We start from the raw sequence: 13,010 nt of genomic DNA, 5'->3' as shown, positions 1-13,010 counted from the left end.
ATGTCTCGAATTCCCATCAAAATTGTGTTGTGTGTGTGGTGTTTGCAAGCCTTTTCCGCTTCAGAGGAGAGCTGCTCGTAAATCCGAACTAGCCAGACATTCAGGAATTCCCGCCTGACCCACTTCGTCATGCCCAGCAGTTTGGGGTTTGGAAGAACTGGAGGCGGACCAGGCGGTCCCCAAACCCTCTTCCCTGCAGCCTTTCTTTTCCCAAGGGCTTCTTGACTAGGAGGCAGGCAGGCAGGGAACGAAGGAAGGAAGGAGTGTCAGGGATGATGGGAGTTGTAGCTCTTCACCTCTGGCTCGAACTCACCACCTTGTTACGCACCGCGCTGACCAGTTTTGGCCGGTGTTAAAGCTTTGCTCAAAGCAGCAGAGTTACAGAGAATGAGGCTGAAGACCCTGACAAACTCTCCTGCCTTCTCACTTGCTTTTGCTCCACAGAAGTTCACCCTTCTTCTTCAGGATCCAGCTGGCTCTTGTAGCTTCACCCAAGACACCAGACAACTCAGTAGTCTTTATAAAAGATCTACTTTATTCTACTATATACAGCTCCAAACTCCAACCCACACAACCACTCCTCATCTACTACTCATCCACTACACCCACACAATACATTGGGATGTCATAGTCCATTATTATAGTCAATGCATGGTACCACCCACTGTTGTCTGTTTCCACCCAGGGGTGTGTATAACCATTCCCATTGGTTCTCTTGGTTCATCCCATAATTAATGATTTCATCATCTCAGCGACCACTTCACAATTCTCAGGTGTGTTCAATTATCCACTTTACATTTCTGTCCTTGGCATTTAGGGCTTGTTAATTCCATTACCTTATACACCTGTGTGGTTCCTGATTGCTTCTGCTGAGTCACCTGACTCTCACATACATGTTTTATTTCTTTCACTGTATATCCCATGTTGCTTTTCCTTAACAAGGACCTTTTGCTATTATTATTATTATTATTATTATTATTAACCTTTATTATTGAAGCGCTGTACATTTAACAGCGTGTACATACAATCTTTTTAGTTAGACGGATCCCTGCCCTCGGGCCTACAATCTAAAAAAAAGACACGACACAGAAGGGGAAGAAGGAGAGTGGGAGTGGTGGAGGGGAAAAGGGTAGAGGTCAGAGTTCCTCTGATGCCTCCGAGGTCTGAAAGGAGAGGGACTGGAGGGAGGGCTTGCTTCATATGGAAGGTTAATCATGCTTCCAGGAAATACATTACTCTAAGTAGGATAATGCATATCAGTACATACGCATACAGGAAATGGATCATAAACAGACACAAATGAAACAAATAGCAAGCGACAATTATGCATGCCTGGAGGCTTCTTGAACAGGATGGTTTTCATCCGTTTTGCAGCTGGTTCAGAAGTGATAGGCTCTTGTGTCTCCGGAGAGGAAGAGAAGAAGGTTCAGGAATGAGGTGCAGCGAGTGAAAAAGGGGCGATCTGGGATGGGCAGCAGGAATCCATGGGCTGAGACAGTACCTTGACCCAGAACGGAGAGGAACACGGAGTGGGAAGTTAGGGGAAGCGGTCTGATAAGTCAGGAAGGGCAGTCCATGGAGGCTTTAATGTGACAGCAGGAGCCTTATTACTGATGCAGAAAAGAAAGGGGAGGGGGAGCAGTGAAGGGGATTTGCCAGACAGGAGAGAATGCGTCAGAGCGGTGGTGGAAGTGATAATGCTGCAGCTGATGCTGGACAGAGATTAAAGGACGGAGGTGAGAAAGAGGAAGCCCAGCCAGGAGGACGATTACAGGAATCAAGTCGTGAGATCCTAGGGCATGGACCAGGATCTTGGCAGTAGAGGTGGAGAGATATGGTCGTTTGGCAATCTACAAGCCTTGGCTGTGGTCTGTGATCTGAGGAACACGACAGAGAAGGTCAACGATGAAACCAAGACTAAGGGCTTGCTGGCTGGTTGTTGAATAGAAATGTTGTCCACAGAGACAGAAAAGGAGTGTGAAGGGTGGGCTTAGGAGGAAGACAAGAAGCTCCGTCTTGGACATGTTGAGCTTCAAAACGCCGATGGCGCATCCACTGCAAGACAGCTGTAAGGCAAGAAAAGACTGCTGTTCAGCCTTGGAGAAAGGTCAGGGGCAGAAAGATACGCTGGGTGTCATCGGCATAGAGATGGTAGGAAAACCAAAAGAGTAATGAGTTTCCTAAGACAGTGGAGAGAGAAAACAGAAGGGACCCGAACAGAGCCCTGGGACTCCAACAGAGAAGGGAACAGGAGAAGAGTCTGACCCCCTGCAACCACTGCAAAAGATCTGCCACAAGTAAGATCTAACCAGTTGAGACAGAGTCTGAGAACCCAAGGTCAGAGAGTAGTCAACTAGAAGACAGTGACAACGGTGTCAAGGCTGCAGACAGATCAGAAGGATGGAACAGAGTAAAGGCCATTAGCCTTGGCCTGTAAAAGGTCATTGGAGATCTTAGTGAGGGCTGTCTCTGTGGAATGCTTTGGGCGGAACCAGACTGAAAGGGATCAGATGGAGTTGGTTTCAAGAACTCAGACAGTGAGAATAACAACCCGTTCCAAAACCTTGAAAGAAAGGAAGAGGAGAAGAGAAATCGGACGTTAGCTAGAGAAAGAGGAGGGGTCAAGAGAAGGAAATGAGAGCATGTTTGAAGTCCGAGGGAAGGAGCTGTGTAGAGAGAGAGAGAGGAGAGATGAGAATGGAGAAGCGAGGGCAGAAAAGAGGGAGCTATAGAATAAGAAGACGCGTAGGAATTGGATCAAGAGGACAGGTTGCAGGTTTGGAAGAGTTCAGAAGTGAAGAGAGTTCATCCAAGAAGCAGGAGAAAGACAGAAAATTTGTTAGGCGAAGGCGATAGAAGATTAAGAGCAGAAGAAGAATCAGGAGGAATATCTCAGAGAAATGGTGTAATCTTAGAGAGATGAATAGTTAGCAAAGTCATTAGGAGAGAAAGATGAAAGACAGGAGGAGGGAGGTTTAAGCAAGGTTGAAGGTGGGAGAACAAAACACTGGGGCACCTTCATTGGCGAGATCAATGATTTGTCATAATTCTGTTTGCCATAGAGAGGGAGCGTGAGAAGGAGAAAGAGCTAATTTGAAATGGATAAAATCAGCCCACTCTTTGGACTTCTCCAAAGACGTTCGGCCGCTTAGAGCAGGACGGAGAAACTTAATGTTGGGGGTAAGCCAGGGCTGAGGCCTAGTCTTAGAGGAAGAAGTGCGGACAGAGACAGGGGCAAAGCGCGTCAAGGTCGAGGAAAAGTGGAGTTAAATAAAGACATGGCTGAGTCAGCAGAATCCCTGAGAAGTTTAGGGAAGAGAGAGATGAATCCAGGGTCAGAAGATGTTAGAGTCAAGACTGAAGATTAGAAGGGGTTCTGCGGGACTGGGAGGCTCTTTTGGACAGGCAATGTGCTTTATTTAACATCTCATGGCTCTTTATATATCATAGGTCTTTTGGGATGGTGTACTAGCAAATCAGTATAAGCCAGTAAAAATCATTTGAACAATAAAAATATTTAAACAATTTCGAATAAATGCAGTTTAAATCTGTGTATACTTTTAGGAAAAAAAGAAACCAGGTTCTTATACACGGATTTTTTTATACACGGTTTGAAAATGTTCCAAAAAAGTATAAAATTCCAAATATCAAACCTTGACTATCAATTTTTTAATAAGGGACACATTTTGCTGCGTTCATTTATTTAATGGACTTGATTTTGTGATCCACGGAGGGGGGTCTTGGGACCAAACCCAGCGGATAACAGGGCCCACCGCTGTGTGGTGTGTGTGTGTGTGTGTGTGGTGTGTGTGTGTGGGAAAGGGGCTACTTCAGGTGTGGGGGGTCCCAAACCATTTGTGATTTTTGAACATCCTCCATCAACGCTGTGATGATTGATTAGTGAGGCATGTATTGGCAGCCAGGTTTTGGGCTTGGTTCAGATGGTTCCTCTCTGAATCTGCCTTGGGGTTAGCTCAGTTCCCCAGATAGCCATGTTTGGGCAGTGGTTCCACCTTTGGTCCTCCAGATGTTTTGACTCCAACTGCCATAATTCCTGACTATTGACCAAGTTGTCTGGAGTTTCTGGGACCTGAAGTCCAAAATGAATGGGGACCAAAGATTGGGGACCCCTGGCCAGACCCCCTCGCAAGCGGCAGCAAGAGGGCTGGAGCCATTGTTTCCCAGAACGCTTAGTGCCTTTCCCCTGAGGTCCGATGGAAGGGCAGGCCTGTGCTTTGCAGGCCAGAGGTCCGTTCCATGGTCTCCGCTGACGCCATGCTGTATAACCTTCTGGAAGAAGCAGCCATCACGAGTTGGAGGTAGACTTGCACAGTGGTGTGATACACACCTATTGTAAAATGCGATATTTTTGTGGGTTCTCGGAGCTGTTGCCACATAAAATAACCTTGCAAGGGTGGTGTGTCCAGTGCACAGCCCTGGGCCTGGTGGCCTGCTGCTGCTGCTGCTCTGCTGTCGATGGTGCTGTGCCGGCCTGTGCTTTGCTCCGTATGGATTGGGAGGGGGTTTTCCTGCTCCTGCAGCTGCCCTTCTCTGCTTTAACTGGGGTCTGAATAGACCTCAGTTAAGCCTGCGCCAGGAGTGGGATGGGCGGCCAGAAGGGCCAGTGCAGTTCCATCGACAGGAGCGTAGCGCCAAGCATTCATGCCAGTCTTTCCTGCTTTGGCTGGAATCACCTGGACTCCTGTGTCCATTTCTGGGCACCTCAGTTCAAGAAGGCTGTTGGCAAGCAGGACTGTGTCCAGAGGAGGGAAACCAAGGTAGTCAAAAGTTGGGAGACCAAGGCTGATGCAGAATGATTTAGGAAGCTGGGTCTGTTTAGCTTGGAGAAAAGAAGACGGAGAGAGCCATCTTTAAATTCCTGAAAGGATGGCATGCAGGTTGTCTTCTGCTGCTCCAGAGACCAGGACATGAGCCATTTGATTCAAATTGCAGGACAGAAGTAAATACCTAAATATTAGGAGGAACTTCTTAAAAGTGAGCCCTGTTTGGCAGTGGAAGAGAATGTCTGGTGGACCCTCCTCCTTTGGAGGCTCTTCAGCGGCGTCCGGATGGGCATCTCTTGGAAGAGCTTTACTTGTGGAGTCTTGCTAGTTGGGGGCTTGGACTCTGTGGCCCTTGGGGTCCCTTCTAACTCCACGGCTCTTACTTATTTATTTATTTAGGTATTTCTATCCCGCCCTTCAGCCCTAAAGGCTCTCAGGGCGGCTTACAATTGTTGTTTATAATCAGACAGTTCCCTGACCTCAGGCTTACAATCTAAAAGACACGAAACAAAAGGAGAAGGGAATGGTGGAGGGAAAGGGGATGAGGTCCAGTGGTTCTCCTCTCCCTCTGAGGCCTGGACCAAGGCAGATGGATTGGAGGGAGGGCTCTTCCTTCTTCCAGGCTAGTCCTGATGGAGCTAGACCTGCCTGGTGAACTCCCTCTCAGGCCGGCGGATGGCAGTTATGGAGGGCGGAGTCTCCTTGAGGTACTTGAGCTACTGCCCTTCCATGTTGCCCTTCATCTGTCTTTGCTCAGGAGTCTCTTCCTTCACTTTTTCCCCACTCAAGACCTTGACTCCCAAAAGTTACCCGTGTTCTCTGCGAATGATATGTAAACATCTGGTGCAGATTAAAACCTAATGGCTTTCCAGTCGCAGCAGGGCCTTGGGACCCTTCAGTGCGTAGAAGCCCTGGCCAGCAGGACCAATGGAAGAGGATGCTGGATGCTGTGATCCCAGACACCCAGAGAACCCAACTTTGAAGCTGGCTGGGTCTAGAAACGTGGCGCCTCAGCTAAGGGTTGATCCCCAGTTCTTTGGGCACAGTTTTCCACACCTTGGAAAGCCTAGCTTTGGTCTTTAGGGTCGAAACTGGCTCCATCGCGTGCCGTGGGACTCCCAGGGATGCGCTCAGTCCTTGGTGGGAAGCGAGAGGCGTACGGCGAGATGCTTCTCGCTGCTTCAGCTTTTCTTCTCGAGGCTCCCGGAATAGCTTTCCTGGTGATTCATGGGCCCGACTCTCTTGCTGAACTGTTAGAAATCCCATTCAAATGCTTTTCCCCTTTGGCAGCCCTTTGTCCCTCCTGTTCTCCTTGCACTAATGAGCTAATTGTTTAAGAATCCCCTCCAGATTCGTTTGTCTGGCCTTTTGACAGGCCCATCTTTCTGCCCGCTTGAGGCTGGGGATGCTGAGGAACAGCGCCAGCCTTTGTCCCCCGGAAGAAAGGGCCTTTTCCAGCCGCCAGCCCAGCCGTTTCCGTCTTGACCCCCTTTTCTCTCCTGGCTGCCGAAACGCGGGAAACAAGCGGAACCTCCCCAGTGTTTTCTTGACCCATAGACTGTCTTTTCACTTCCCATCTGGTTTTGGGGTCTTAGAGAAACCGAGGGGGCGGCAGGAGGCTTATTATGCCTCTGTCTTTGCAAGTGATCGATGGGGATCGCTCTCTTTAAGGGGCAGCCTGGGTGGTTTCCCTCTTTAGATAAAGCTTCACTGATGCTCTCCTCCTCCTCCTCCTTGAATAGAAAGGAATGTGGTCAAGAAGAAGCTGGCTTAAAAATGTGAAGCATTAATGTAAAATGATGGGTTTTTTAAAAAGAAAATCTGCAGAGCGTGACTCCAACTCATTTCACAAATGGCCCAGGTACCATTTACTTGGATCATGGCCCTTGGTACCTAGTTAGATAGCCAGGCAGGCTGGAAATTAGCTGAAATAGTGGCTGGCATTGTTATTTCCAAGGACATAGCCATGTTAGTCTGGAAAATCAGTATGCAAAGAGATCTTGCAGCATCTTTGAGGCTAACCTTCAGACCTCACCATTGCCTTCAGGCTCACTGGAAATAACATACAAAGGGCACCTCTGAGACTAACTGAAAGAAAGAAGTTGGTAACATGAGCTTTCATAGACTTGAACCTCCTCCTTTCTTTCAAAGATGCTACAAGATCCCTGTGCATGTTATTTCCAGTGGGCCTGAAGCACCTGCAGGTTGCAAGAGTGGAGTTTCCCAGGACTTATAAAATGGAGAAGGGCCAGTAGGTAACATGTGTGAGAGCAGAGCAATGAAACCATGGGCCATGAAGGTGGTGGAGGAGTCTGGATTGATGTCAAGAGAAGGGGAATCTTTGATTAAGGGGAAGGCACTCCGCACCGCAGGAGACAAAACTGTCCTTTTCCTGGGATTCGAACTAGTTGGGGCATCCCTGGGATGGTGGAGTCCCTGCGCTGGGCATCCAGACTTTGCAGGAGGAAGGAAGGGCAGTATGCCAAGGAAACGGCGGTGGTGGTGGTGCTGAGGAGGAAGCCAGCGGCCTGTCCCTCCTGGTGTGCCAGTCCAGGCCTAGCCCAGGAGCCAGGGAAGTTGCCCTTGGAGGGAGCCAGGCTTTGGTGGTCCATTGAGCCAAGTGTTGTCAATGCTGTCTGGCCACAGCAGTGGTCCTCTGGGGATTCCTTCCCAGCCCAAAATGGAGGTCTCCGGTGATGCTCCCTTCTGATGGTTTTCCATATGGGTATTAACCAGGCCTGACCCGTCTTGGTTTGTGAAATCAGGCGAGATCAGAGGTGTCCAGGATGGGGTGTGGGTTATGTCTAGCATCCTGGCCCTGGCTTACAGTAGTGTGGAGCAGCTGTTCTCAGTTGTTTTCTGCAAAGTCTTCAGGAGAGAAATGGCTTCCTGCTCCTGTTCTGCAGGATGTTTGCCAGCTAGTCTGGGAGCCAAGGGACCTAACTGGTGGAACTTGGCGCCTTGAGCTGGGGCTGGATTTCTTTATGGCAGCTGGCGCTGCTACCGCTGCAGAGCTCCTCAAAGGAAGGTGGTGCTGACTCCAGTGGTTTCCTCCCAGGTGGGATGCCTGCCTTTGGCTGCTCTGCCTGGTTTAGGACCGGTTCCCTTTGCACCTGTAACTCACTTCCTCACTTGGGAGAGGCCTCTCTCTAGACATGCGCCTGCCTGTGGGCCCTACATTTTCCATGGCCAAGTGTGAAACCACATGGGTTGTTATTATGGGGAGCCTGCCGGTCAGTCTCTGGGAGCGCTGGCTGCTGTAATGGCAGTAGCCAAGAGGCTGTCTCCTGGGAGCAAGCAAGGAGGAAGCATTGCTCTGGGAAGGGGGGCATAGGAAGGTTCTCCTCTTTATTTCCCCCGCCTTGCATCCAGTGCCTCAGTCCTGTTCCTGGCTCTCCTCTGAGACCCACTCTCCCCGAAAACTGGGCAAAAGTCTTCCATCTTGTCGTCTTGCGGTGGCATTACCAGCCAAAGCCCCCCTCCCCTTCGGCTTTGTTTTGCTGTGTTCCTGGTGTGTATTCAAACCCTAATTACAGATCAATTAGTCTGTTTTTGAGCCCCCTTAGAGCTGGTTATCAGGGGATTAATGAAAAGAGAATGAGTGGGCTGTAGGTTTTGTTTCATGTGGGGATAAAGAGCCTCAGGGGCCTGAATGGGTCTCTTCAGACCTTTAAATAGCGGATTTCTTAGCCCCGTTGTCAGCCACTGGGGTTTATGGGATATTGGAGAGAGGGGATTATGGGAATATTCATGACCAGATCAGGGCCCAGGATGAATTGGGGCATGGAACAGCTCATCTTTTGAGTAAACACTGATTAAATGGGGAGGAGAAAGGCCATTCACTGCAGAAGCCTCCCCCATCGCCTTTCATTGTGGCAAAGCTGGAAATGAGGGCTTTGTGCCACTGGCTGCTGCTCCCTCCAATGGCGCTGAGGCCACTGTTCAACAAGTGCTGCCCAGCATTCGTCGTCCGCGTCCTTTGCGCTGCACAGAAAGCTATCCAAGGGGACCTTGCTTTCTTGCGCAGGAGCCATCCAGAGTGATGGCCAGAGCACTGGTGGGAAATGCGGACAAGCGAAAGGACACTGGGGTGGGCTTGGGACAGGGATGTTCTCAAGGAGCTATAGGTAGCTGTGCCAGAGAGACCGCCGGCCAGGAAGGCGCTTGGACCAAGAGAGAGAGCGAAGGGCCTCCTTTGGAGGTCCTGGAGTCTCTGTGAATGAATCCATACCAATTCACACGGTGCCTTACGTATTGGAGGAATGCTTATCAAATTTACAGATGACACCAAATTAGGACGAGCAGTTAATACTCCAGAGGACAGGATCAAGATTCAAAATGACCTGAATAGACGAGAAAATTGGGCCAAAGCTAACAAAATGAAATTCAACACGGAGAAATGTAAGGTACTGCACTTAGTGCATTTAGCACAAGCATCTGTATGATGACACAGACATAAATAACTAAGTCAGCTAAGTCGAAATCCCAGCGGTGGACGGCAAACGTGGTCCGTGAGCGAGACGCAGTGGGGCACGTGCCGCCTTCTGCGGCGGTCAGTGAGGTTTTAGTAGAAGCATAAAAGAATAATAGAATCAAAGAGCTGGAAGAGACTGGAATAAAAACCCTCCAAATGAGAGACCCAGTATTCTCCCTCCTTTTATGCGATGGCTAAAGCTTTGCGCACTGGACATGCAGGGTTTCCCCACTGTAGTAGGTGTCGGGAATTCAAGTTTCCTGAGGCTTCAGCCCTTGGCAAGGAAACAAAAATATCAAAGCTATCAAAGCCAAGGCTGTGAGGGTCTTGCTTGTAAATCAGCAGAGCAGCAGAAATGGTCTTTTGCCTTAAGATGCTTCTGTAAGAACTGAGGCTGACACAAATAGCTTGTAGTTTAAAAAACAAAACTTTACTATTGGCTTAAATCTACATATACATGGAAGCTACATCCTCACCTATCTAGCGAATCGTTCAGGCGAAAACATCTTTCGGAGAGCAATGCATGGGGATGGAGAGACTGAAGGGAAAGCAGGAGAGATCTATTGTGTGAGAGGACTTCCTAAGGAAGTTAGCTAGATCCCATGATCTGTTTACCAACTTACAAAGGTATTTATTGCCCCTGGAATTTAGCAGGATCAAATGGCATGCAGATAGAGATAGAAGACAGTAGAGCTGCATGCAGGGAAATCCCATCTATCTGAGGAGGGGAATGCAATGATTTTCCAACAGTAGGCTTCATTGGAGTCAGTCCCCTTTCTCTCCCCGATGGACCCAGTCCCCAGCCTTTCTCTCTCTCTCATTCTGGCTCTGAGTTTCACCTCTCTGCCTTTCCTCCCTTCCTTCTCCAGGAGGGATATCTCTTTGGAGCTCAGCCATTTTCACAGTAATGTCTTAATCTTTCCAGAAAAAGTTCGGGAGATCCAAGAGAAACTTGAAGCCTTCATTGAAGCTCTCCATCAAGAAGAGAAGTAGATGGTTCACAAAGGTAGGCTGCGTTTTGACAGTAACAGCAAGTTGCCAAAGTGTTACTCTGCCAAGACCCCATATTTGCTGCACACCCTTCTCTCCCAGGGCAGACATCCTGAGAGAGCCGGGAGGAGGCCCTGAGTGTCCCATCTCACTCGATCTTGCCAGACATTTGTCCTCCATGGGCTGGACAGAGAGAGGCTACCTGGTTGGGAGACTTGAACCTGGGACTCCTCACCTCGACAGAATTGCGCCCCGCATGCCGATAGACAGATCCTCTCTCTCTTGCTGCTTTAGCCTTTGGGCCTTTCGGGTCCCGTTTCCAAAATCTTAGCCGCTTGCAGGGGAATGCTGCCATCGTCTCTTTTGGGATGGGAAAGTGTTTGGGATCGTGGGATGGCAAAAAGGGGAGGGGGCTGCTTTGGTGTTTTCTCTGGGCAGCCAAGGGTCTGGTCCCCCTTGTCCTCTTTTTGCAGGAGGACTCCACCTCATGAGTGTTGAGTCCGTGCCTCAGACCGATGGACCTCCCAGTTGTAAGGCTTGCAGCAACGGAGCTGGGCTCTCTTTGCAAATTCAGTTTGTTTTTGTCTTACGTTTCAGCAGAACCCTTGTAGTGAGGACTAAGCCCCAGTCCGGATCGCGCATGGCCCCAAACTGCGCAAGTGGAATCATCCCCATCCTCTTCCTCCCTCCCCTGTCACCTTACTGAAGGGTCTTTGTCACAAACCCAGTGCCACCATTCTTCACAGGACTGGGATGTCTGGAATCTGTATCTCATCGGTTGAGCGACGAGAGAGAAGCAGTCATGGCGCCAAACCTCTGGACGTCCTTCCTGTGAAGGGATGATGCGCTGGAGAGGCGTTCAGATTCGCCATCATTCATGTTCCTTTCTTTTCTCCCCTGGAGACAGACAAAGGAGGGTCAGGCTCTTCCAGGCTCCTCTCAAGCATTTTTAGGTGGACCTGGGCTCTGTTGTGTAATAAAATGTTTAATAAGACGCCTGGGAGCATAAAATAAAAGTTCAACTTTGTACATAGACTGATGACACCTAAGTCATGCTTGTTTGAATGTGCAAAGCAGTGTCCATGTGTCCTTCCAAGTGGCAGAAACAAGTGGTTTCCTGTTGAGAAACAACGTCTTGGAGAGTAAACGATGGACTTGGTTGAAGCATTTCAGAGAAATTCAGCCATGGCAGTCGGTGAATGGCTCCAGTGGGCTTCCAGATTTGTGGCCCTCTTGCTCTGAAGCTGGTGGCTCCTGCTGTTTGTTTGACTGCGTTTTTTGTCAGGCAGAGAGAAGGGGTTCCAGTCACCAGACGCGCCTCATTTGTTAAGATTGCTAAGTAGTCCCTTGCTGATTCCATGCCTGACAAAAGGGTTGGCTTCACAGATAAGCAATGTTAGGTCTCCATCTTTGGATGCTCTTGCTTCAGCATCTCCAAGAGAGAAGGGTTGAAGACCTTTGTTCCTCTTCTTCTTTTTCTAGGGAAAGCTCACTTTGTTAAGACTTGGCCCCTTTGTTCAGTGGTCTTGCAAGAGGGAGGCTGGCACACCTCCAAGGCCCTTGCCTGAGTCCCTTTGTGTGTTGTGTTGGCATGGAGGAGGTGCCCTCGCCCGAAGAGGGTCCTGGATCCAGAGAGGAGGCCCATGGCCTGCCCTCCAGGGAACTCTTGGGGACACTTTAGTTGCTTGACCTGGGAGAGGTGCTCTCTCTCTCTCGCCACTAACGCTTCCCTCTTGACCTTTCAGGTGTAGTAAGGAGTGGTCATTCTCTGTGTTTCCAAAATGTATAAGACCCCCATAGTGACCACTCTGGTCTTCAAAGCCCCCTTCTCCCCTTCCTCAGTTGCTGGGTTGAGATGTCTCTCTGTGTTGCTCTTTGGCTCCAAAATGCTTGCGTCTCTTGGTCTCCGGTTGCCCTTCACATGGAGGAGGATGCCCACACGCCGTGGCTGCAGCCCTTATGATAGCCTTGGCTGTGCCTTCTGCCCTCCAAAATTCAGGGCTAGGTTGACGGAGGAGCCCTGTGCTGCTCTTCCAGGAGGAAAACAGTAAAAATGGAGGGGCCCAGACTGGTTGGCTGCCCTCTCCTCTCGCCACTCATCAGCTGGCATTACGTGGAAGACCATCTCCTTGCCCCCTGGCCCTCTTGGAGGCTTCCACTGAGCTGGGGGTGGCCTAAAACGCCATCGGAGAAGTTCCTGGCCAGAGCCCCCTGCCCCGAATGAGGAGACCCCTGTTGAGGGCAGAGGGGAGTCCTTGGCCACCTTCGCTGGACAAATGGGGCTGTCTTCGGCCAGAGATGCCACATGCCCACCAACCCTGATGCTCTTCCCCTTTCTGCCGCCTGGTGCACTTTTGGGGTCTCAGTCTCTGCTGCTGACCTGAGATTTTGCATGATGTATCCCCTGGAAGTTTATTTATTGAATGCAGATGTCAGTGAAGAGAAGCTCAATAAATGCAGGTTTTGAACACTTCAGCAGCTCAAGCCTTGCAAGTGTGTCTTTGTGTCTGTGCGCATGTGTCACAGGTCTGCTTTCTGCCATTCCTTTTAGATGGAGAAATTTCTTGCACAAAGAACAGTCAGGGTTCAGTGGGCCTCTCTTAGCAAGACAGGTAAACCTTGGGTTTTATTCCGTCCTTGCATGCAAAAGCAAATATTTACAGACGTTTTTCTACCTGCGAGGTTGAGGTGAGGGAGCCAGCATGGCATACTGGTTTGAGCGTTGGACCCAGACACTCTGGGAGACCAAATTCCCATTTAGC

At 49.7% G+C, this 13,010-nt stretch overlaps 1 protein-coding gene across 7 annotated transcripts in view; it reads left to right on the top strand.

Moving 5' to 3' along the window:
* OPA1 (OPA1 mitochondrial dynamin like GTPase) overlaps positions 1-12,723 on the top strand; it is a 60,589-nt gene extending 47,866 nt beyond the window's left edge. For 5 of the 7 annotated variants that reach the window (XM_042456940.1, XM_042456938.1, XM_042456939.1 and 2 more), the window contains 2 exons: positions 10,184-10,264; positions 10,849-12,723. In XM_042456940.1, the coding sequence (XP_042312874.1) occupies positions 10,184-10,251 (68 nt within the window). In that variant the 3' untranslated portion in view covers positions 10,252-10,264; positions 10,849-12,723. Of the gene's footprint in view, positions 1-10,183; positions 10,265-10,845 lie in introns of all 7 variants that reach the window. The other 2 variants (XM_042456937.1, XM_042456936.1) reach the window with 2 other exon arrangements.
* Positions 12,724-13,010: the final 287 nt, after the last annotated feature.

Source organism: Sceloporus undulatus, chromosome 3, assembly GCF_019175285.1.
Source record: "Sceloporus undulatus isolate JIND9_A2432 ecotype Alabama chromosome 3, SceUnd_v1.1, whole genome shotgun sequence".
In the NCBI taxonomy this organism is placed as follows: Eukaryota; Metazoa; Chordata; class Lepidosauria; order Squamata; family Phrynosomatidae; genus Sceloporus; species Sceloporus undulatus.
Note: the sequence above shows the minus strand (reverse complement) of the source record. Positions and strands in the feature narration are given on the sequence as shown.